This window comes from Schistocerca cancellata, chromosome 8 (genome assembly GCF_023864275.1).
Source record: "Schistocerca cancellata isolate TAMUIC-IGC-003103 chromosome 8, iqSchCanc2.1, whole genome shotgun sequence".
NCBI lineage: Eukaryota > Metazoa > Arthropoda > Insecta > Orthoptera > Acrididae > Schistocerca > Schistocerca cancellata.
This window is the reverse complement of record NC_064633.1, coordinates 281,470,391-281,496,229: the sequence shown is the minus strand read 5'-3', so window position 1 is coordinate 281,496,229 and position 25,839 is coordinate 281,470,391. Positions and strand designations below refer to the sequence as shown.

Sequence of the window (25,839 nt, the reverse complement as noted above, 5' to 3'; positions counted from 1 at the left end):
CCGAAACTTTTACAAAGGCACAGACGGTGTTTAGAAAGGATAGATTGCATGCAGCTGGTGGTGGAATGTTTGTTGCTGTTAGTAGTAGTTTATCCTGTAGTGAAATAGAAGTGGATAGTTCCTGTGAATTATTATGTGTGGAGGTTATACTCAACAACCGAGCTAGGTTAATAATTGGCTTCTTTTACTGACCTCCCGACTCAGCAGCATTAGTGTCAGAACAACTGAGAGAAAATCTGGAATACGTTTCACATAAATTTCCTCAGCATGTTATAGTCTTAGGTGGAGATTTCAATTTACCAGATATAGACTGGGACACTCAGATGTTTAGGATGGGTGGTAGGGACAGAGCATCGAGTGACATTATACTGAGTGCCCTATCCGAAAATTACCTCGAGCAATTAAACGGAGAACTGACTCGTGGAGATAACATCTTGGATCTACTGATAACAAACAGACTCAAACTTTTAGACTCTGTAAAAATCAGTGATATTAAGGCTGTTGCAGCATCCCTGAATATGGAAGTAAATAGGAATATAAAAAAAGGGAGGAAGGTTTATCTGTTTAGCAAGAGTAATAGGAGGTAGATTTCAGATTACCTAACAGATCAAAACCAAAATTTCTGTTCTGACACTGACAATTTGAGTGTTTATGGAAAAAGTTCAAGGCAATCATAAAATTCATTTTAGACAGGTATGTGCCGAGTAAAAGTGTGATGGACACGAAAAACCCATCGTGGTTCAACAACAAAGTTAGAAAACTACTGCGAAAGCAAAGAGAGCTTCACTGCAAATTTAAACACAGCCAAACCCTCTCAGACAAACAGAAGCTAAACGATGTCAAAGTTAGCGTAAGGAGGGCTATGCGTGAAGCGTTCAGTGAATTCGAAAGTAAAATTCTATGTACCGACTTGACAGAAAATCCTAGGAAGTCCTGGTCTTATGTTAAATCAGTAAGTGGATCGAAACAGCATATCCAGACACTCTGGGATGATAATGGCTTTATATGATAGCAGAACAAACACTGGTAGCAGTCACTTCTGTAAAATATCTGGGAGTATGCGTATGGAACAATTTGAAGTGGAATGATCATATAAAATTAATTGTTGGTAAGGCGGGTGTCAGGTTGAGATTCATTGGGAGAATCCTTAGAAAATGTAGTCCATCAACAAAGGAGATGGCTTACAAAACACTCGTTCAACCTATACTTGAGTATTGCTCATCAGTGTGGGATCCTTACCAAGTCAGGTTTACAGAAGAGATAGACAAGATCCAAAGAAGAGCGATGTGTTTCATCACAGGGCTATTTGGTAAGCATGATAGCATTACGGAGATGTTTAGCAAACTCAAGTGGCAGACTGTGCAAGAGAGGTGCTCTGCATCGCGGTGTAGCTTGCTGTCCAGGTTTAGAGAGGGTGCATTTCTGAATGAGATATCGAATATATTGCTTCCCCCTACTTATACCTCCTGAGGAGATCACAAATGTAAAATTAGAGAGATATGAGCATGCACAGAGGCTTTCCGGCAGTCGTTCTTCCTGCGAACCATATGCGACTGGAACAGGAAAGGGAGGTAATGACAGTGGCACGTAAAGTGCCCTCATCCACACACCATTGGGTGGCTTGCAGAGTATGAAACAGCTGGATATGGGTGGGGTATGGTGTAGTGCTGCTTGTGGCAGCATGCAAGGACATTGTGGGAACAGAACTGGGCTGCTAGGTGCAGTCAGGCAGTTTGGGCTGGGTGGCAGGGAGGCAGGGGGGGAGGGAGGTGAGAGCAGAATAGGAGAGAAGTAAGGAAGCGGAAAAGACTCGTGGGTGCATTAGAGGAATAGAAGGCTGTGTATTGCTGGAGTGAGAGCAGAGAAGGGGTAGATAGGTGAAGGACAGGGCTAGTGGAGGTTGAAGCTGGAGGATTATGGGAATACAGGATATAACGCAGCAAGAGTTCCCACCTGGACAGTTCAGAAATGCACTGGTGTTGGTAGGAAGGATCCAGATGGTGCAAGTTGTGAAGCTGTCATTGAACAGAAGTATATTGCATTGGGCAGCATGTTCAGCAACAGGGTGGTCCACTTGTCTCTTGGGTACAGTTTGGCTGTGGCCATTCATGTGGACAGACAACTTGTTAGTTGTCATGCCCATGCAGAAAACACCACAGTAGTTGCAGCTTAGTTTTTAGATCATATGATTGTTTTCACAGGTAACCCAGCCTTTGATGGGATAGGAGATGCCTGTGACTGGACTGGAGTAGATAGTTTTGGGGGGATGTTACAGCTCTCTCATATAGGTCTGTTGCAGTGATATGAGCCATGAGGCAAGGGATTGAGAGCAGGGGTGCAATAGGGATGTACAAGGATGGGTCACAATATACAATGGTAGGAGGAATGGGAAGGATAGGGATAAGATATTCCTGACTTCATGGTAAGATGAGAGGTATCTGAAACCTTGGCAGAGAATGTGATTCAGTTGCTCCAGTCCTGGATGGCACTGAGTCATGAGGCAATTGCCTCTTTCTGGCTGGACAGTGGGTGTGTGAGAGATGGTAAGTGATCAGCAGGCTTGAGAGTTGTTGGGAGGGTAATTTTGGGCTGTGAAGGCTTCAGTGAGACCCTTGGTGTATTTGGAGAGGAACTGCTTTTCACAGTAGTTTTGATAACCACATGTGGCTAGGCTGTATGGAATGGGTGGCAGCTGTTGAAGCTGACAGGATGGAGGTATTCATGTATCTGTACTTGAGATGGAGGTCAACATCGAGGAAGAGAACCACATGAAGGGAATGGGGAAGAAGGTGAAGTTTTGGAGGAATGCGGATATGGTATCCTCACCCTTGGTCCAGATCACAAGGATGTCATCATTGTTTATGAACCTGGTGAGGAGTTTGGGATGCTGGATTGTTAGGAAGGCTTCATCTAGATGGACCGTGAATAGAATGGTGCCATTTGGGTGCCCATTGCTGTACCACAGATTTGTCTGTACGTGATGCCTTCAAAGGAGAATTAATTGTGGGTGAGTATATTGTTGGCCATGGTAACCAGGAAGGAAGCTGTAAGTTTGTAGTCACTTGGGGATTGGGGAAATTAGAGTTCAATAGTGCCAAGGCCAAAGTCATTGGGGATATTAGTGTAGGGGAGGTCGCACCAAAAATGACAAGCAGAATACCGTGTGGTAAAGGAAGAGGAATTGGAGAGGTGCAAATGGCTCTGAGCACTATGGGACTTAACTTCTAAGGTCATCAGTCCCCTAGAACTTAGGACTACTTAAACCTAACTAACCTAAGGACATCACACACATCCATGACTGAGGCAGGATTCGAACCTGTGACCGTAGCGGTCGCGGGGTTCCAGACTGTAGCACCTAGAACCGCTCGGCCACCCCTTACAAGATGATTCTTTGTTGCTAAAGTTATATCTCTACTCTTTGAAACCTTGTCAAGGTTTAAAGTTGCCTTCTACCAAGCAGCAAGCATCTCATGATTTCATGGCTGCAGTCACCATCAGCACTGGGAACTGAGATAATTGAACGTAGACACTACCTCTATTGTTTATTCTGCTATATGACATGAAATGATAGGTGTGGTTGCCACAATTTTTTTTTCTTAACATTCACCCTAAGACTAACTTTTTCACATTCCTGCACCAGATGTAAATGGTTTAGGTGAGATTAGTATGTGGAATAAGGAATAAGGGGGGAGGGGTGGTGATCGTAAGGTTGAGGTTAAAAATATTTTTTTTATCCTAATTTTGGAATTATTACTGCATTAAAGTCATGTTATGTTTGTAAATGTCTTTGATTAAGTGTGTTATAATATGGTAGCATAAGCGCCACCATCAAGTAAGAGTTACTGAAAAAATTAAGTGCAATGGTGGTAATATTATGTACACAAGGTATAAAAGGGCAGTGCACTGGTGGAGCTGTCATTTGTACTCAGGTGATTCATGTGAAAAGGTTTCTGACATGGTAATTGTTACACGAGAAGAATTAACAGAATTTGAATGCAGAATTGTAGTTGGACATAGACACATGAGACAATCCATTTCAGAAATTGTCAGAGAATTCACTATTCCAAGATCCATACTCCAGAGTGTGCCAAGAATACAAAATCTCAGGCATTACCTCTCACCACGGACACTGCAGTGGCTGACAGCCTTCACATAATGATCAAGAACAGCGCCATTTGGTAGAGTTGTCAGTGCTAACAGAACAAGGAACACTGCTTGAAATAATGGCAGAAATCTATGTAGGATGTATGACAAATGTATCCATTAGGGCAGTGTGGCGAAATTTGGCATTAATGGGCTATGGCAGCAGATGAACGATGTGAGTACCTTTGCTAACAGCATGACATCGCCTAGAGTGCCTCTCCTGGGCTTGTGACCATATTCGTTGGACCCTAGATGATGGTGAGGTTAGAGTGTAGCGCAGACCCTATGAAGCCATGGACCCAAGTTATCAAGGCACTGTGCAAGCTAGTGGTAGGCCCATAATGGTGTGGGTGATGTTTACATTGAATGGACTGGGTTATCTGGTCCAACTGAACCAATCATTGAATGGAAATGATTATGTTTGGCTACTTGGAGACCATTTGCAACCGTTCATGGACTTCATGTTCCAAAACACAACTGAGTTTTTATGGATGACAATATGTCATGTCACCAGGTCACAATTGCTCATGGTTGATTTGAGGAATATTCTGGACAATTCAAGCAAATAATTTGAACATCCAGATTGCCCAACATGAATCCCATCAAACATTTAGGGGACATAATTGGGAGATCAGTTTATGCACAAAATCCTGCACCTACAACACTTCCACAATTATGGTTGGCTAGAGGTTGCAGAGGACTTACAACAACTTGTTGAGTCCATGTCATGTCAAGTTGCTGCACTATGCCAGAAAAAAAGGAGGTCTGTCATCATGTTATCATCCTCAGTGTGCATGTTGTTACTTTTAGTTACTTCCTTGCTTGCTTGTGGTGTCTGCTTGGTAGAGTGAATTATTTCAAAGTTTTTTTTTGTTAGTTGAGGAGCATTCTGATGCTTTTTGCAGCATGCATCTAATATGGAACTGAAACAAAAAACATGTACTTTTAGATGTAAATGGAAATGACAAGAAATTTGTAAGACCATTGTGCGTGACCACATTTATAATGGATTCTCAGCCTTTTCTTGCCTTGAAACCATAGGCACCTCTGTGCAGCACAATTTAATTTAGTTAACTAACAGCTTTTGGGTGATGTCTATGTGCCATTTAATCACTAACATGCTGAAAGATGTCACATTTTTAACTGTTATTTCATTACATTATACATTCATACTCGTTAACATAATTTTAATGTTTTTAGCCATTTATCTACAAAAATTATTATGTTTCAAAGGGATCAACTATAAAAGAAATGTCAGTTATCAAAAATTAAGAGCTAATTTTATTCAGAATACCAATTTATTTCCTTAAAAATTGGAACTATTCTTCATTTACCTAAATTATATTGACAATTTGACATTCAAAATGCATTTAGCAAGGCAGGCTAGAGTGTCAGCTTTACTGTGAGAAGTTTACTTGCTCTGGAAGACCTATGACATGACTTACTGAATTATGTTGGCAGTGGTGAACTGAGGATTTGTTATAGCTAGGCTTTTGCTGTCTTGGTAATGAAGAAGTTCCTAAAAGGTTTACCTGAATTTCATAACCATTCAAAAATTCTGAGTGCACCCAGTAGCACACATACCATTATGTCTACCTTTTATCCACTGTGAGTTTAGAACTGCATTTTATAATCAAACACTCAACATTTAATACGTACATCACAAAATGAAAATGATATTCCTTGGGAAACAAAACCAATTGACAGACTGGATATTGTTGTTGGGATTGTGCACACTTGACAATATGTAAGCTGATGGTTCTGGTTGAGAGAGTCCTCCAGAGAAGATTGTTTCCAGATAATAAACTATGTAATAGATGTACATTAGTAGCTTTTTGAAGAAAAGGTGTCAGTAAGGTCCAGTTTTGTCTTCCAAATTGAGATTAAGCTGCATAGTTTGTCACACTATGTAGGTAAAATGTCATCTCCACCTCATCTGGTTTTCCTCAGTCCACTGTAAGAACATTTCAGTCATGAGGATGTATTTCAAATGTGGGTTAGTGTGTGATTAAATTTAGCTTTTTTCACCATTAATAGCTTTAATATAATGACAATTCATTGTTATTAAGCTATGCATATTAAGTTTCTATGATTTCCTTTCCTTTTGTTAATGTATACATTCAGATTTACCACATCCCGGAAGGATCTCCTTATTGGTAGCTACAAAACATGATGACTGATGACTGACTGGAAGAATGAGTCCTCATTTGTGTAGGTCAGTCATTGATAACTTAAATATATTCTGCAGTTTTCTAACATCAGGCTCTTTGATACTGATGGGGCATATGATTAGGGCAACTGTTAAGTTTATTAATTGTTAAGGCAGTTTGTTGGAGCCCAGCTGTGCAAGATTATGGTGAATTACACCTTTGTTGGCTATTTTTTAAGTTTTCTTTTATTTCCATAATTCTTTCTTGATGAAGTAAATGTTTGCAAGTAGCAGTTGCATCAGTTAAATATTTGTTTAATCAGACTGTTTTTTGATTGCAGACTGGCCATGTAAAAACAAAGTCATTAGAAAGAACACGAAATTATGGGGGTGTATCAGAAAATGTTTACGAAGAGGTAATAATTATCTCAAATATCACAACTGATGATGCAGGAGCCTATACATGTGAGGTCAGAAATGATAAAAATGCACAGAACAAATCTATAGTGCTCCACGTGCGTGGTATGTATTTAACATGTTTATTCTCTGTTTCTTACTGTTGTGTAACATAGATATGACATTTTCAACTTTCTTATGTTTTACTTGATAAGTATTCATATCTAAAATAAATAAACTTTATTTATCTGGAAATTATATAAATAATTAGAAAGAGTAGGTTGACTAGACACAGCAATAGCCTCCGTTCTCCAACATATTATGTCAGTGTCTTAACTAATTTAATAACATTATGAAAGGATAAATTATAAAATAATTGGATAGATACAGAGCCAGTGACTCCTTCTTCTGGAAAAATGGTTGATGGCGGTGGTGTTTGGGCGTGTGTGTGTGTGTGTGGGGGGGGGGGGGGGGTTGTGTGTGAAGGGAAAGGAAGTGGAGAGGTTTAGCAAAAGGAGCAGAGTTCAGAAAAGTATCCCAGAACTCCTGGGAGACTTACTGGACAGAATGAAAAGGAAAGCTGATTGTTGGGGACTCCACTGGATGAGATTTTGAAACCTGAGAGTAATGTGCAAGGCAGAGATTACTGCTAAAATATCATGCACAAATTAATAACAGCGAAAAGTTAAGTGCATTATATGTAACAGAGGTGGGAGGGGCATGGCGAAAAACAGACAGGTCAGAAAATGAAAGCTGTAGAAAACTGCTATGCAGTGCCACCAACTCTTGTTGTATGACTTCTCTATCTGCAGAGGGCTGAGGGCTGAAAGAGAGCTTCAAAGTATTCAAGATATTAAGTGATGTGAATGTCTTCCAAGAACTCTTCTGTGTTTTGTCACTCAAATAAAACAATTAGAATGTTGGGTGAGTTAATCAGAACAATATCTCTGAAGAGAGTCTTAGAGCAGAACAGAATAGAAGCTCAGAATGTAATGTAATGGAATGACATTTATCTTAAGCCTCTGTCAACTGTTTTCCATATCTTATCACTGTTGGCAGTGACTCTTGTTCTCTTCTTTCCTAGACACCAGCAAGGCACAATGACAAAGTATAAGTGACACAACCACAGCAGGTGGGGATGCTCAATCACCAATCACACTTTGCTGATACCCTGTGCTCACAATTCTTTCGTCGTCTCTGCACATAAGTCAAATCAAAGCATATGCAGTGAGAAGTTTTCTACTTACAGACTATAAAAGCAATGTTTTTAGACAGACATTTTTTATCAGCTTGAGAGGAAGAAGTGTCAAGTTATTCTGTATGAATATCCATCCCAGGATGAGCAATGTCATATAAAATAACTTACTTAAGTAATTACAATTCTTTTATAATCTTTAACTTCTTGTTAAACTGTTATTATTATTATCGAAGATGAATTCTCTCAAGAATGAGATCCTTTTCCATTCACACAATTATAAACATGTCTGATCATACTTCTTGTCTCAGTTATTCCACTTTGTGATTACTTTGGTTTAACAATAGTAGACATCATAGTATTTCATTTTGTGTTAAACAGGAATTATTACCCTAAGGGGACAGTACTGTGTCTTTTCAAAATCCTCATTTCTGTTTTTAGATTACTTGTTAAAATTGCAACTTTTCTTACACCATTACTACCATTCAGTTACTTTGTATATATGTTGCTACATTTTTTTAAGTAAAGAAAACTCATGAGAGACATTTGTCCTATTTGATCAGGCTTAATCATTGTTTCATTACTTTTTCTCAAAGGTAATTTTTAAATTGTCGTCTATAAAAGCACAAGATTCCCAAATAATATTGATGTAGAAAAGGTCTAAGTCATTATTTACAATAAGGAGTTACCTGCTGTCATTTTGTCCTGTGCTACTTTCCAAGATTTCAAATCTCAGATATGTTGTATATCAAAACTTCAAAGAATCAGTCATTATCCAGGTAAGTCTACTTGCTTTGGAGTGTTTTGGAGGATACTTTGTTAGAGTGACTCATAATCATATTGCAGCTTCCTACCTTTGTAAGATCTGCACTTACAGCTTCTTCAGTGGGCTAATACTGTGAACATATAGGGTGACAATTATTGAACTATATGAAATAAAATCGTCATAACTTCTGAACAGTTTGCGTTAGGATGTTCAGACTGTATGGTTGGTCACGGGGCAGGCTGGGAATTATAATGTGCATGGTTTGGTTTAGCAATGAAGCCCACTTCCATTTGCATTGGGTCACCAGTAAGCAAAACTGGCACATTTGGGGGACTGAGAATCTGTATCTTGTGATTGAGTAGTCTCTTCACCCTCAGTGGGTGACTGTGTGGTGTGCAATGTCGAGTCATGGAATAATCGGTGTGATATTCCTTGATGGCATTGTGACTAGCAAACGGTATGTGAAGGCTTTGGAAGATGATTTTACCTCCATTATCCAAAGTGACCCTGATTTCTTTAAGATGTGGTTCATGCAAGACAGAACTCAACTCCATCAAAGCAGGAGAACGTTTGATGTCCTGGAGAAGCACTTTGTGGACCACATTCTGGCTCTGGAGTACCCAGATGCCACTGGCATGGGCCTTGATTGGCTGCCATATTCTCTGCATATGAACACATGCAACTCCTTTTTGTGGGACTATATTTGAGACAAGATGTACAGCATTAACCCCAAAACCAGTGCTGAGCTGAAAATAACCATTCTGAAGGTTGTCGATAGCATCAACGTTCTGACACAACAGCAGGTCATGCAAAATTTCGCTATTTGTCTGTGCCACATTGTCGCCAAGGATGGCAGGCATAGCATATCAAAAATGACATAACCAAAATCCGAATATCAGTAGTCTCATTTACTAGTTCAATGAAGTGTGTGCACACCATAGTTTGTAATTAATTGAAGTTTCTTTTCATATAGTTCAATAATTATCACCTTGTACATTGCCATCTTCACATTGTGAATGCCTTGCCTATCTTTTATTATTCCATACAAAAGCAATTCATGGATTCACCAGATCTTGGCATTGGACATCCCTTCCATGAGCGCACCTACCTTTTACTCTCAACCGCATTCATAATACCGTACAGGTCATTCCTGCCATGGATTCACGTGACCAAGGATTAGACCCTCCATTATTTCACTTCAATATAATGAGAAGGATAGATTCTAATCATCATATAGCAGAAATGCTGAGTCGCTGAAGTGCACAACACAAAGACTTGTGGAAAGATAGGTTTCAGCCAACAAGGCCTTTGTCAAAAATAGACAACACATACCCACCCACCCACACACACACATACACTCATACACACACAGACAGACACTCACACTCATGCAAATGTAACTCACACACACTAGACCACAGTCTCTGGTAGCTGGAGCCAGACTGCAAGCAGCAGCGCATTATGGGACAGGCAACTTGGTGGGGGTAAGGAGGAGGCTGGGTGAGGTGGAGAAGGAATAGTAGGGTAGCGGTGTGGGACAGTAAAGTACAGCTTTGAGCATGTAGGGACGAAGTGGAGAGTGGGGCAGCTAGGTGCAATCGGGAAATTAGATGGGGGGTGGGGGAGAGAGGGAGGGGTTAGTGGAAAAGGAGAGAAGTAAAAGGACTGGGTGCATTGATGGAATAGAGGGCTATGTAGAGATGGAATTGGAACAGGGAAGGGGCTAGATGAGTAAGGGCAATGACTATTGAAGGTTGGACTCAGGAATGTTACAGGAGCCTAGGATATATTGCAGGGAGATTTCCCACCTGTGCAGTTAAGAAGAGCTGATGTTGGTGGGAAGGATCTAAATGGAACAGGCTGTAGAGAAGTAATTGAAATGAAGGAGATCATGTTGGGTGGCATGCTCAGCTTCTAGGTCACCTCTGGGACAGGTCTTGCATCTGGGAGTAATACAGTTATATGAGCCATGAGGCAAGGGTTTGGGAGTAGTGGTTGTGTAGAGATGGGTGACGATATTGTGTAGGTTCAGTGGGCGGCAGAATATCACTGTGGGAGGAGTGGGAAGGATAGTGGGTAGGATACTTCTCATTTCAGGGCACGACAGGAGGAAGTCCAAAGCCTGGCGTGGAATGTAATTCAGTTTCTCCAGTCCTCGGTGGTACTGAGTCACAAAGGGTATGCTCATCTGTGGCCAGACAATGATACTTTGGGCAACTCAAATGATAAGGATCAGAAGATCTGTTTTTGTACAAGGATGGGAGGATAATTATGATATGTAAAGACATCAGTGAGATCCTTTGTATATTTTGAGAGGGAATGCTCGTCGCTACCCGATGCAACAGCCATGGGTGTATGGAAGGGACTTCTTAGTATTGAATAGGTGGCAGCTGACTAAGTGGTGGTATTGCTGCTGGTTGGTAGGTTTTATATGGACAGTGGTACGGGATAGCCATCTTTGAGGTGGAGATCAACATCAACGAAGGTGGCTTGATTGATTGAGTAAGACCTTGTGAAGTGAATGGGGGAGAGGGTGTTGCAGTTCTGGAGGAATGTAGATAGGATGTTCTCACCCTCGATCCAGATCATGAAGATGTCATCAACGAATCTGAACCAGGTGAAGAGTTTGAGACTCTGTATGTTTAGGAATGATTCATCCACCCATAGCCATACCATCGATTTGTTTGTAGGTAATGCCTTCAGTGGAGAAGTGATTGTGGGTGAGGATATAGCTGGTCATGGCAACTAGGAAGGAGGTTTCCAGAATGAGATATAATTCTGGAAACATCCCCCAGGCTGTGGCTAAGCCATGTCTCCGCAGTATCCTTTCTTTCAGGAGTGCTAGTTCTGCAAGGTTCGCAGAAGAGCTTCTGTAAAGTTTGGAAGGTAGGAGACGAGATACTGGTAGAAGTAAAGCTGTGAGTACTGGGCGTGAGTCGTGCTTTGGTAGCTCAGATGGTAGAGCACTTGCCCGCGAAAGGCAAAGGTCCCGAGTTCGAGTCTCGGTCGGGCACACAGTTTTAATCTGCCAGGAAGTTTCATATCAGCGTACACTCCACTGCAGAGTGAAAATATCATTCTGGAAACATCCCCCAGGCTGTGGCTAAGCCATGTCTCCGCAGTATCCTTTCTTTCAGGAGTGCTAGTTCTGCAAGGTTCTCAGAAGAGCTTCTGTAAAGTTTGGAAGGTAGGAGATGAGATACTGGCAGAAGTAAAGCTGTGAGTACCGGGCGTGAGTCGTGCTTTGGTAGCTCAGATGGTAGACCACTTGCCCACGAAAGGCAAAGGTCCCGAGTTTGAGTCTCGGTCAGGCACACAGTTTTAATCTGCCAGGAAGTTTCATATAGGAAGGAGGTGTTTGGTTTGGAATTCATCATGTATTGGGAAAAGATAGTGACCAGTAGTGGGAAGGCAACGGGCATTAGATATGGTAGTGTGGAAGGAGGGGCATCAATAGTAATCAGCAGGGCACCATATGGTATAGGAACAGCAACTGTGGAGAGTCAGTGGAGAAAACGGTTGGTATTTTTATATAGGAGGGTAGGTTGTGGGTAATAGGTTGAAGCTGTTGTTATGTGAGAACGGAGGTTCTCTCAGTGTGAGCACAGTAACCAGCCACAATAGGGCATCCTGGGTGTTTGGGTTTGAGGGAGAAGTTCAGGTTGGTTACACCAAACAACACCCATTATGCAGTAGTTCATTTGTTCAAATAAGCACATGCAAGGCTCACAAAGAACTGAAGATGGTGGAACACCCCAAAGACAATGCTCAGAGTCCAAAGACGATGCTCAGAGTCCAAAGACAAACGCATATCGCTACCAGTGTCGACCTCATTGGCGCCACATAGTGCACCCCCCCCCCCCCCCCCCTGCAACGTACAGAGTACTCTTGAGAGGCCGAGGGGGGGGCTGACTAAAGCGTTGGCAAGGGTGGTCTGCGGGGAGCTGGACCACGGTCAGCTCAACAGCATCGTCGGGGAGCTGTGTGAGTAGATGTCATGAGGGAAGGTTCGGCCACCGAACCTGGAAGTTGTTGAAGTGAGCCGGGCATTATACTGGGTGTGCTGCATGCGGTGACAGGTAGGCCGATGGTTTGCGGGTGGAATGGAGCGACGATGACGATGTCTCCGGAGGGCTTGGTGATCACACGAAGCATGTCCATGTTGACATCGGGCGGGAGGGGAACATATTTCACCAGGTGGCATGGAATGGCGCAGGTTGTGTCATGAGCACTGGATGAAGGGAATCACATGACAAACAGTGTATAATCACGCAGTATTATTGAGATGTCATGGATTATGTCCAGGGGGACAGGCACAAACACCTCGAGCGAAGGGATGTTGAAGATGGGGGGGGGGGGGGGGGCGTGAGAAACCTCGACAGGGTGAGGCAGGAGGCTACGGTGGAGAGGTTGAAGGGACCGGCGAAGGAGATGCCGGAAAGTGCGTGATCATAGGTAAGCTCGACGTGGGGAGCACTCAATGGAGTGCGTGAAACTGGAGTAGAGAGTGTGGTTGGAGGAGAGCTCGACGATTGGAGCTAGAAGTCACTTGATTGAGTGGAGGGAGTGGTCAGAACATCGTGAACCATGACAGTGACTGGTGGCCTGAAGGGGGGGTAGCAGAAGGCTCTTCATGACCAAGCTAAAGTCTGTTGAGAGAGACTGTAACAGCTGAATCTTTCATCTGGATGTCATAGGTGTTGGCTGAGTGCCGGAGTACTCGGTGCGGGCTGGTATATGGAGGTTGGAGGGGAACTCACAATTGTCCAGAGATGTCAGGATGTGAATCTTAGGGCGGGAATGGCTGGCAGGCGGAGGGATATGGAGGTTGATGAAGTGGTGTCTGACACGGTCCATGAAGGAAGGTAAGTCAGACTGAGTTCGGCAGGGAGAACAATGTTCTGGCCGTATAAGAACTCGGCTGTTGTGCCTTTGAGGTCTTCCTTATAGATCTCATGAATGCCGGGTAGCACAATAGATCTCATGAATGCTGAGTAGCACAAGGGGAAGGGCCTCCATCTATAGAGAGTCGTGGCATCAAATTTTGAAGAGCCGCCTTGAAAGTGCAGCGCCAGTGCTCGACTAGCCTGTTACTCTGTGGGTGATATGCTGTGGTATGGATGCACCGAATGCCGCAAATGTTACTAATCCCTTTGAACAGGGCCAACTCAAATTGTCTGCCCTGGTCAGTCATGATGATAGCTGGACATCCGTAACGCGATACCCATGACTCGATGAAAGCTCGAGCAACAGTTTCTACCATAATATTGGGGAGGGGAAAAGCCTTGATGCAGTGAGTTGTTCGGTCGATAGATGAGAGAACATAACGAAAGCCATTACTGGGGGAGAGAGGGCCGACAATGTCAATATGAATATGCTGGAAACGCCCAGGAGGGATCAAAAAGGCGTCCAAGGGGGGGGGGGGGGGGGGAGTGTGCTTGTGTACTTTGCAGCATTGGTACATGACACAGGAGCGTGCCCATTGCTGGCAGTCCTTGTTGACATTTCTCCACACAAAGTGCTCCACTATGAGGCGGGCAGATGCACGAACACTACGGTGGGCTAAATTATGCAATGCATTGAAGACAGCTCAACGGAGTGTGGTTGGGATGAGGGGGCGTAATGTGCCCATACTGTCATCACACCAGATCTCACCAGAAATGCCAGGGAAGGTGGTGCGGATGAAGTGTAGTGAAGAAGTAGAGTCTGAAATCAGGTTTTGTATTTCCTCGTCGGTGTGTTGGAGGTTAGGCAATTCAGAGAGGTCTAATGTGAATGGATGGCATTGACTAGTGAAAGGAAATCAGCAACAATATTGTCAGCACCCTTTATGTGTCTGACATTGGTGGTGAACTGAGATATGAAGTCAATGTATCTGAAGCGATGAGGAGGCGGGTCAGCTGGCAGGTTTGTAATGGCCGCAGCCAGGGGTTTGTGGTCTGTTAAAACATAGAAAGGGCGTCTCTCAATGTCAGTCTTAAAATGCTTAATCGCTTCGTATACCGCGAGCAACTCCCTGTCAAATGCGGAATATTTCTGTTGTGCATTGGTGAGCTTGCACGAGAAGAACTGCAGAGCGAAGTTTGGCCATTGATTGTCTGGCTAAGGACAGTGCTGATGGCAGTATCGCTCATGTCTGTGGTCATGAAAAGCTGCCCAATGGGATGAGGATGCGTGATGCAAGAAGATTTTTGAGGTTAGTGAAAGAGTCAGTCATAGCAGGGGTCCATGGAATGGGCTGAGATCCAGAAGTGTTGGTGCCTGCTAAGGCGTCCATCATTGGAGCCTGAATCTCCGCAGCCTGAGGTAGATGTCGGCAATAACAATTAACCATCCCCAGAAAGCACCGGAGCTCTTTGAATGACAAAGGTCTGGTTAGGTTTAGTATTGTTTGTACTTTCTCAGGGGGCGGTGAAATGCCACTGGCAGAGACCCGAAAACCAAGAAAAGTGACAGTGGGTTGATGTAGCTGCAATTTGTCCTGGTTGGTCTTGATGCCTGCTGCTGCGAGAGTGTTCATAACAGTTTGCAAATGTCGAATGTTGTCCTCGACGGAGGAGCTGAACACAAGAATGTCATCAAGATATGCAAAGCAGAATTTTAGGTCGAATAGCACTTCGTTGATGAAGTGTTGCCAGGTCTGGGTTGCGTTTTTCAGACTGAAGTGCATGAATCAAAACTGAAATAACCCGATCGGGGTGGTGATTGTTGTCTTCTCAATGTCTTCAGGTGCCATGGGGATCTGGTGGTAGGCCCATTTGCTACCAATGACAGAGAACGTGGTTGCAACTGTGAGGGAACTGGTAAAGTTGGTAATGTTGGGTATGGGTTAGGTGTCCATAATTGTTCGTGCATTTAGTCGACAGTAGTCTCCGCATATGCGCCAGGACCCGTTTTTCTTGGGTGTCATATGTATGGGCGTAGACCATCTACTGGCAGAGGGTTCAATGACACCGGAGCTTAGTAGTTCAGAAATCTGATTTTTAAGGTCAGAGAGGTGCTCGGGAAAAAGTTGATGTGGTTTACTGGAGATCGGGGGACCTGGCGTGAGGCAAAGCTTGTGAACTGTGCCATTGGTGATGATGTAAATATTGCTGGCAGCACAGGAGGCAGTTTGTTTACAATGTGTGGCTGGCGGGGCAGGCGAGGCGAGGTCCTGGTTTTCGGAGCCACTCGGCGGATCCGACGGGAGCCGAGGCGGCGATGTGTCACAGGAGTCAACGTGACAAGATGGCCGCCGGGCCAAAGCAGTGGCACCATGGTCGGATGAGCTCGGTAGAGCTTTTGAGCCATTAGTGAGTCCATTGTTCAAGGGCATGGCTTGTGGCAGCACGGTTGCGGGCGAAACGCTTGGCTTGAGTGCACTGTTTGTGTTGTCAGTGGCGGTCGCACGGCGGTGCGCAGGAGCGGAAGTTGCATAGTTTGAGGTGCTGTCGGTGAGTGGCAAGGTAGGAGCCATCAGTTAAGGAACATGTGACCCTCATCGCACATGCGCACTTGTGTCTGGCCTAGTGTCAAACGCTGCCTTGTTAGGACGGTGTGGCCCTGCGGAACTGTCAGTACACGTTATGGCAGTCTTGATAGCACAGTTGCGAGGGGTAGTTGGAAGTACACACACGGAGGCTCGATTTCTGGGATTGCAAGCAGATTCGGTGCACTTACTGGCCTTGCTTTGTCCTTGCTGTAGTGTCTGTAATTATTTTGTTGCATTGGAGAGCTGGAGCTGTTTCGAGGAGCTGGAGGGAGAGCTCAAAGTTTTCCTTGCGTAGGTGAGCGACATGTTCAAGCTCGACAAGGCACTTGTGTGTGGTTTCTTGTAACGTTGTCGACAGAGACGAGCATGTATGGATGAGATGAGCCTGGACCGATCTGTCACGGGGGTGGGGTTGCTCGACGGAGCACAAGGGAAGTGAGTCTTGGACGGATGATGTAACATGGTGATGCATTGTGTAGCTTGTCAGCAATTGTCATTCTTTGCTTGACAGGTTCAGGAGACCTTTGAGCCAGAGCAAAGCGGATATTAGGAGATAGTTTATCTGACCAGATGACAAGGAGAGCTGTGTCAGAGAACAGATCGGTGCCGACCTGGGCACATAGCCATCTCCAGAGCTGGGAAGGTTTGTCATTGCCTAGTTGCTCGATGTGGAGCATTTGCCATATTGCTGCCTCAGTTGTGCAAGCTGACGTAGAACTGTCTTTTTGGCTAGAGTGTACCGGATAGATGAGTCCGGGGTGTCGACCAGGTCAGCAATCAAGTTCTCCTGGTCGTGCAGGTGGGTGATGAGGCACAGAAACCTGGTTGACTCGTCGAGTTTGTAATGGTTGAACACTTCGTCCACAATTTTGAACCAGGTTGTTACTCTGTCGGGATTAAACGACGGTAGCGTCGGTAAGCATTGTAGAATGTTCGGAAGAGCAGGTTGAGTTGAGTTCATTGGGGCACTGCCTTAATCGAGCTGTTGTTGCTGTACTATTCCAGGAGAGTGTGCCTCCAGGGGATGTGGCAGTGACGGGTGTTCGGGTGGCAGCGTGAAGGTGACACGTTGTGGTTGAGCGTGATACGTTGCGATGCGGAAGGCTGACGCGGGTGAGACACCATAATGTGTCGATTGTGATTGTGGAAGCTCAACACGGTGCGGGTGTGTTCTGATTGACGCATCATGGAAGACCGACGCGGATGAGGCACCGAGATGTGCCGAGAAAGGTAGCTGAAGCTCGACTGGAGCCGGTGCGGGGGCGACAGGTGAGAAAAAGTTCAAAGTTTGAGAACACGTGTTAGTCCACGGAAAGCTCGACGTATGATCAGAGCCGGGGGCACCTGTGTTGCAGGGAGGCTGTGGAGGTGCGGGTTGTCCAGAAGCACAGGATGGGAAATGATGTTGAACGTGGGACGGAATTTGTGAATGTTCACTGTTCATAGTCACTCCACTCAAAATGATGTGCGGATAAGGTGAATGTCATGGCACAAAATGCTGAAATGTAGCAGTGGGACGGAGGTGGAGGTCAGGCACAGATAGCAAATTATTGTTCCTGTTGCAGGCCGAGGTAGCGAAGTAGGAAGGCATGTGCTGATGCTGAACCAAAGCAGGTGTTGGTGTGGTTGTATGCTGAGGAGGTAGACCTGTGACCGAAGCAGTTCCGGCCACATGGCAGGTATCCGCGTGTCCTGAACGGATTGCGCAAGTGGCAAATCATTGTCCTGGCAGTGGTAGGTTGTCCAACGAAGCATTTGCAGATATTGGCATTGGTCCCGCACTGCACAGAGATCCATAAGAGGTAACTGCACAGTCGATGAGGGAGGGCACATGTGGTGGGAACAAAGGCATTTGATAGCCGGAGTCATGCGCACTCCTAACCTCACTTATTGTTGCAGGCTCGAAAATGTCTGGCGAAATCGGCGAGTGAGAGGCATCGTGTTGTAGTCCTGGCAGGTGTACATCGTCCGCAACACGATGCATGTCGATCACAAAATCCGGCGTTTGGTGCTGGGCCGAAGTCATTGTTCGAATGCTGTGTCGATGTAATACACGTGAAAATAACCGCCGCGGAGGTCGCGGACACAGTAAAATGGCGAAAACGGAAGACGTTACAACTCAGGATCACCAGTGAGGGAGAAGTTCGGGTTGGTACACTAAACAACACCCATTTTGCAGTAGTTCATTTATTCACCTAAACACATGCAAGGCTCACAAAGAACTGAACATGGCGGAATAGCCCAAAGACAATGCTCAGAGTCCAGAGACGATGCTCAGAGTCCAAAGACGAATGCATATCGATGCTGGTGTCGACCTCATCGGTGCCACAGGTTCATGCACTATAGGAAGCATGTAGAAGATAAGAATGTGGGCAATGATAGGGGCAAGGAGAGAAATGGACAAATTTGCAAATTATTTCCGACATAATTATACATTTTTTATGTATTTTTACACATTTTTCCACCACCATGGAATCTTGCTCCTCACATCTGTGTGAATACAGAAAAGTTTCCTTGCCCCTAGCCAGAACTCAATCGCACGTACTGTTCTTGCATTGTTGTGTGGCTCATGGAGTCCGCCCTAATGGCTTTACCATCAAATTACCCATCTCTGGCTGCCACTCCTCTTCCACAATGACCTCAACCTGTTCAAATTCTGCCAATCCTTAGTCCTCACCAACCATATCAATTGATATGCAAAACCATATCAATCAGAATCAAACCTCCTTGCAATACCTTCTCTCAGTCCGTAAAATTCTTCTGCTATGCAATACCAAATTGCTGGATCCCGTAACACACACTGAAACACTTGCCCTCCAGGAACTAGAGCAGCATGCACAACACCACCTCAAAAACCTCTCCAACCTGCTCACTTACACTCTTGCCTTGGACTACCACTGTCCACCACCTCTACAACAACCTCCAAACCTCCCCCTTGTACCCTCATAGTTGACAAATCCTGTCTCGCAGACTTACTACATTTACCAAACCCTCCAAAACTCCCACCCACCACCACAGAGAATCCAGAACCTAAAGAGACTTGAAACACAGTCATGAATCTTTCATCTAGAAGCCAGAGCCCTGCAAAACCATCAGTCCTTCCCAAACGCCTCAGGATTTATTAAAGACCTTCTCTACTTCTTCCGGTACCTACAGTGGAAACTTTTTTTTTTACCACCAACCATACCAATCAGACTCAACTAAAGACCAATGATGAACCCTGCCTGATGCAGTTCACTCCTCCATCCAATGATGATCCACCCCCACTGCCCAGAAATAACACCCTGTTAACTTTTCAGAATTTCTTAACCTCAAACCTTGCCTCACCATCATTCCCCAAATCCCTCAACATATGAACTAACCTTAGACCCACAGATAGATCCACAATCTACCACCAAAAAACTGATCCCAAACTTATAATCCTACTTACTGACAAAGGCTCCACCACTGTTGTCTTGAACCAAAAGGATTATCTGGCAGTAGGATTCTGCCAGCTGTCAGTTTCATCCACCTACAAACCCTGCCACATTGACATCATTCCATTCCAGCAATCCAGCAGGATCTCCAGTGTCTCCTCAAATCCTTAGGCCCATCCCAAAACCTCTCCCCAGAGTCTACTTCCCTTTTCACCTGCACCATTCCCTGCACTCTTATCTTCTACGTGCTTCCTAAAGTCCATAAATCCAACCACGCTGGCTGCCCCATTGTGGCCTGTTACTGCGCCCACACTGAGAGAATCTCTGCTCTCATAGACCAAAACCTTCAGCTTATCACCCACAACCTACCCTCCTATATAAAAGATGCCGACCATTTCTTCCACAGGTTCTCCACAGATCCTGTTCTTTCACTACATGGTGCCCTGCTCATCAGTACTGATGCCACCTCCCCTCACACTAACATCACTAATGCCCATGGCGTTACTGCTCTTGAACGGTACCGTACCTAATGCGTGATGGAACCAAACCAGCAACCTCCTTCCTAGTCGCCATGGCCAACTATATCCTCACCCACAATTACTTCTCCTTGGACGGCATTACCTACAAACAAATCTGGGTTATGGCTCTGGACACTTTCGTGGCACCACCCTATGCCAACCTATTCATGGGCTATCTAGAGGAATTCCTTGTAATCACCCACAATACAAAACCTCTCATGTGGTTCAGTTTCACTGATGACATCTTCATGATCTGGATCGAGGATGAGGACACCCTATCCACATTGCTCCAGAACCTTGTCACCTCCTCCCCCATTCGCTTCACATGGTCGTACTCGACCCATCAAGCCACCTTCATTGATATTGATCTCCACTACCACTATATCAGTACATCGGTCGATATCAAACCTACCAACCATCAGCAGTACCTCCACTTCAACAGCTGTCACCCATTCCACACCAAGAAGTCCCTTCCATGCAGCCTCGCCACCCATGGCTGTCACATCTGTAGTGATGAGCAGTCCTTTCTGAAATATACCAATGATCTCACTGAGGCCTTTACAGATCGTAATTACCCTCCCAACCTTGTACAAAAACAGACCTTCCAACCCTTATCTTCCCAGTCACCCAAAGCATCACAGTCAGGCCACAGAGGAGCATTCCCCTTGTGACTCAGTACCACCCAGCACTGGAGCAACTGAATAACATTCTGTGCCAGGGTTTTGTCTACCTCTCGTCATTTTCTGAAATGAGGAATGTTCTACCCACTATACTTCTCACTCATCCCACAGTGGTATTCCACTGCCCAACAAAACTACGCAATATCCTCATCCATCTCCACACAATTCCTGCTCCCAAACCCTTGCCTCATGGCTCGTGTCCCTATAATAGTCCTAGATTTAAGAGCTGTCCCATATATCCTCCCACCACAACCTACTCAGTCTGGCCACAAACATTGACTGTTTCATCAAAGGCAGGGCTACCTGTGAAACCAGACATGTGATCTAGAAGCTAAACTGCAACCACTGCTGTGCATTTTATGTGGGCATGACAAAGGACAAGCTGTCTGTCCACATGAATGGCCACCAACAAACTCTGGCCAAGAAACAACTGGTCTATCCTGTTGCTGAGCATGCTGCCCAACATGACATTCTTCATTTTGATAACTGCTGCACAGCCTGTGCTGTTTGTTTGCTTCCCACCAAGACCAACTTTTCTGAATTGCACAGGTGGGAATTGTCCGTAGAATATATCCTACGTTCCCATAACCCTCCTGGCCTCAACCTTCATTAGTCATTGTCCTCACCCATCTAGCCCCTTCCCTGTTCCAATTCTAGAACTAAACAGCCCTGTATTGCACCAATGCACCCAGTCCTTTTACTTCTCTCTTTTGCACTAACCCTTCCATCTCTTCCCCACTCTCCATCTAATCTCCTGACTGTACCTAGCTAGCCCACTCTTGACCTCATCCCTGCAAGCTTCCAGCATGGCGCATACCATACCCTGCTATCCCTCCCCGTCACTACCCAAGCCTCCTACGTACCCCCACCTGCTTACCTCCTCCACAGTGCACTGCACTTGCAGTCAGGCTCCTGCTGCCAGAGACTGTGGTCATGTGTGTGTGAGCTGCATTTGCATTAGTGTGTGTGTGTGTGTGTGTGTGTGTGTGTGTGTGTGTGTCTACGTTGCCTATTTGCGACAAAGGCATTGTTGGCCAAAAGCTAACTTTCCGAAAGTCTTTTTGTTGTGCATTTCAGCGACTCAGCATCTCCGCTGTACGATGAGCAGCAGCTATCTTTTTCATTATATTGTTTCACTCCATGCTGGGTTTTCCATTGTTTCATCAACCATTCTTCTGTCCTATACCTACATAAAAATGGGATCACCCCATCTTTCTATTTTTAACTGTTATGCTCTGCTTGTGGCTCTTAGTTTTACAGCTTCCTGATAAAATTTCTGCATAGCCTAGATGGTCACAATGAAAGTGTCTTCCCTAATTCCTTCTTATGCAACCTTACACAATGCCATATTTCATATTGATTTTTCCCAATTCTACATTACAGAGCCTTCTCACATGTTATCCTTGTCAATGGCAAATCATCCATTACCTCTTTATTGTTACCTGGTTATTATGTTTGTGTATTTTTATCATCAGAGGCTGAGCGGTTCTAGGCACTTCAGTCTCAAACCACGCGACTGCTTCAGTTGCAGGTTTGAATCCTGCTTCGGGCATGGATGTGTGTGATGTCCTTAGGTTAGTTAGGTTTAAGTAGTTCTACGTTCTAGGGGACTGATGATCTCAGATGTTAAGTCCCATAGTGCTCAGAGTCATTTGAATCATCAGAGCAGACATATTGCTCTCGCACTAAAAGAAAATCATGAAAAAGGAGAGTGCGGGTCATTGGAACTTAGAGGTTCTATCTTACTTGTTCTTTGTATCTTTATACACTTACTCACTATATATGTGATAAGGTAGTTTATCACCTGCTGCTGAGAATATTCCTACATCTGTTGTTAATATCTACTTCTTCTCTTTTAGTAATTACAAAACTCAAAACACTTACTTAATAGCTCTTTAATTCATCCACTTCACATTACATGATGTACATGTAGCACTTTTTTATGTGTACATTAATCTTTTACGCACTACCACACTCGTAACAGGGGTAATTTTGCTTCTCATTCATTAAAAAAGTGCTTTGCACTTAGTGCCCTCTTGCTAGTGGCAACAATACTTCTATCGACCTGAGCCCAAGAGCTTGTGTGCTACATTATTTCATTTACACTGATATGTTAATGCAACAGCTTCTTTTTTAGGGGAGAGTATTAATTTCCTACCATACTTAACATATTATATTGTCTAACTTCATGTATAAAAGATATCTAAAACACAACCATTATAAGAGGAGAAAGAAGGTAGAATATTATACATATAAAACATACTAAAACACAAGTGTTTTCGTAAAATAAAGCTTATAATCATTATTCACAAATGTATGTTTTTTATTCTCAAATAGAAGGCTTTCCCTATCACTTTCATGCTTTAGTATAGTACATTAAGGGATGGAAATATATTACAGACAGCAGGATAGTTGAAGAGGAAGTAATTCCTTCATGTAGAACTTAATATAAAGTAACAAAGCATTTAATTTGGACTGCTGACAGATGTCACTCTGTCAAATTGTCAAAAGAGTGCAAAAGCTCCTGAAGATTTATTCACTTGACAAAAATACATAAATAAATGATTATAAGGTTATTTTGCCCACTTCTACCCAAATAAAACTAGTATCAGTATCTTATTACTGGTTAACCACATTCCTTCCAAGGTAAATCACATGCTATTTTTCTCCATAGCAGTGCTGTCAGCCCACGTAGGTGGTGTATACACATCAATAAAATAAATCTTCAACACTTATAATATCTGTTTATTGTTCAATTCTGACAAAGTGAATACTAGCTTCAATAAGCAGCAATGCCTTAATGCTCACAAAAGATTTGTTCAACTTCAGTCCTATGTCTTATGCTGAGCCAGCTGTTACATTTAGCACTAAACCTTCTGCTACAGCAGTCAAAAACAAATGCACGCATAATAACATTCCTTAGATTACATATGTACATAAACTTTTGCATATCTTTCCATGCAAGAATCCATAAATAATTAAATACGGCTAACTTTTTCTCAGGTAAATAATTAAAATAATGAAAATGTATAACTCTCAATAATTAGCTCACAAAATAAAGATCCTTCCCATTCTGACACTGGTTATGTGAGTAAGACCACATCATCAATGACCCTGTGTACACTCAACAGGATCACTGCGGTTAGTAGAATAGGTACACATGAAGTTTGTTTCTGTTTTTCTATTTAATAGTATAGGTTGTATATGTGAGTATTTCTCATCCCCACCCCATAGAATGCTTGTCATTTTAAAACATCTATTCCTAATAAACATCTTTCTCTCACCATAGTAGTTCATCTAAGAACTTAAAAAATCCACATTCATATATTAAAGATTCGCTGAAATGCTCATTGGCTTGTACATTCCTATTAATCACACAACTTAAACGTAGTACACAAATGAACTAACCAAGTAGTGAAACCAAAAATCAATTCCTCATTGACATATTCATTACAAGCTAAATATTTCTCACATGTAGGTTTATGATAATTGTATACTCTAGTATTTTTACTATAATATACAAATTGGTTTTCCACAGTATCGCCCAAAGAATTGTCTGTGGTGATAGCGTGTGCTGCATGCCATTGTACTTTTGGTTCAATTAGTTCCTGTTGGTTCTACCCCAAACTAGTCAAAGCATTTGTGTCACTTGTTATACCAAACAATTCCTTAGTATATTATAATGCATTTACTTAATTTTGCTTGTATGAGATTTGCTTGTTTATGGTTTGGAACTCCTGAGTGGATAGTTCCTCTATATGATTTATTTTATGCCTACCTCTTTGAACTGCTCTTGGATCTATTTTCAGACTAAATTGCATTGTTTTTCCATTTCCAGCTGTTAATCTGTAGGCAATCTGTCTAAAGTCACAGCTGTCTTGGAAATTTTACTATTTGAAGAGTCCACTTTTGTAACTAACTTAGATCTACAGGCCTTAATGCTGTTTGACATTTCATTGAGTTGCTTTAACTTTTCTGTTTGAGCTTTCTCAACAACTAATAATTCTTCCATTTTGTGGGCAATGACAGGCATACAGTAATAACAACAAAATACTCATTAAATAGCACTGGAATATCATTATGTGATTTTGACAGGACTGCACAACACAGTAAAAATATATATCTACAATTTCTCACAACAATTCACTAAAAAACTTCTCAGTTTGGCACTTTTTACAGGTAACATAATGGGACATACAGGAAGCAGTACTGCAGTGCTGATGCATTGTGCATGGGCGAAGCAGTGTTGCAGTGAGTAGCTGTGCAGTTATCATATAGTCAGCTCACCGGCTGCCACACTGCGAAGTGAAGTAGTGCTGCAGTAGTGCTTGGTTGGTTGCTGCAGAGACACTCTGCACTCGTAACCTCAAAATCAGCACTCAAAATTCTTCTTCATCATCAGTACTGCTTCTTGACTCATATGCCAAAAGCTTTTACTCAAGCACATGAATATATTTTGCTGTAGATATCATTGCTGTTGGCAGCTGTATTTGGTTCTGTGCAACAATCCAAATTCCTTTGGTTTTCACCAAATATAATTTATCTCTACTTCAATGTTTTAATTAATTCTGTGCAACAATTCAAATTCCTTTGGTTTTTAGCAAATAGAATTTATTTATTCTGAAATATTTTAATTACTTTGGGTGATACTAAAGCATCTGCTTGCCTATATATCCTTCACTGTTTAACTCATTTTCTCTATGCAATTTTGTATTTTCTTCCATTACTTTTTGCAAATTCTTCTTATTTTTAATAAAACTCTCTTTACTTTGCCCCTCTTATTCACATCCTGCCTTTGTGGCACTAAAACAGAATGTAACTTCATGGTTCTGCAGGTGGATTAACCCCAGAATGTGTGTTACCTTCCAAACGATCTGTCAACCTGATGCTGTTTTGGATACTTTTTATCTCAGCTATTTTCTTGATGTGGTGGACATGCTCTGCAGTGCTACCAACTCCTGCCGTGTGACTTCTTCTCCATCTGCAGAGAGTCAAAAGCTGGAAGAGAGCTTGGAAGTATTCAAGCTACTAAATGACGTAAACATCTTTCAACAAATCTTCTTTGTTTTGTCACTCGAATACAACAGTTAGAATGTTGGATG

General features: G+C 43.3%; 1 protein-coding gene across 2 annotated transcripts in view; it reads left to right on the top strand.

Annotated features, from left to right (window-relative positions):
- The window catches only part of LOC126095731 (mast/stem cell growth factor receptor kita-like), a 296,078-nt gene that overhangs the window by 133,833 nt on the left and 136,406 nt on the right, over nt 1-25,839 (top strand). For both annotated transcript variants that reach the window (XM_049910501.1, XM_049910500.1), the window contains exon 7: nt 6,634-6,814. In XM_049910501.1, the coding sequence (XP_049766458.1) occupies nt 6,634-6,814 (181 nt within the window). The remainder of the gene's footprint in view (nt 1-6,633; nt 6,815-25,839) is intronic.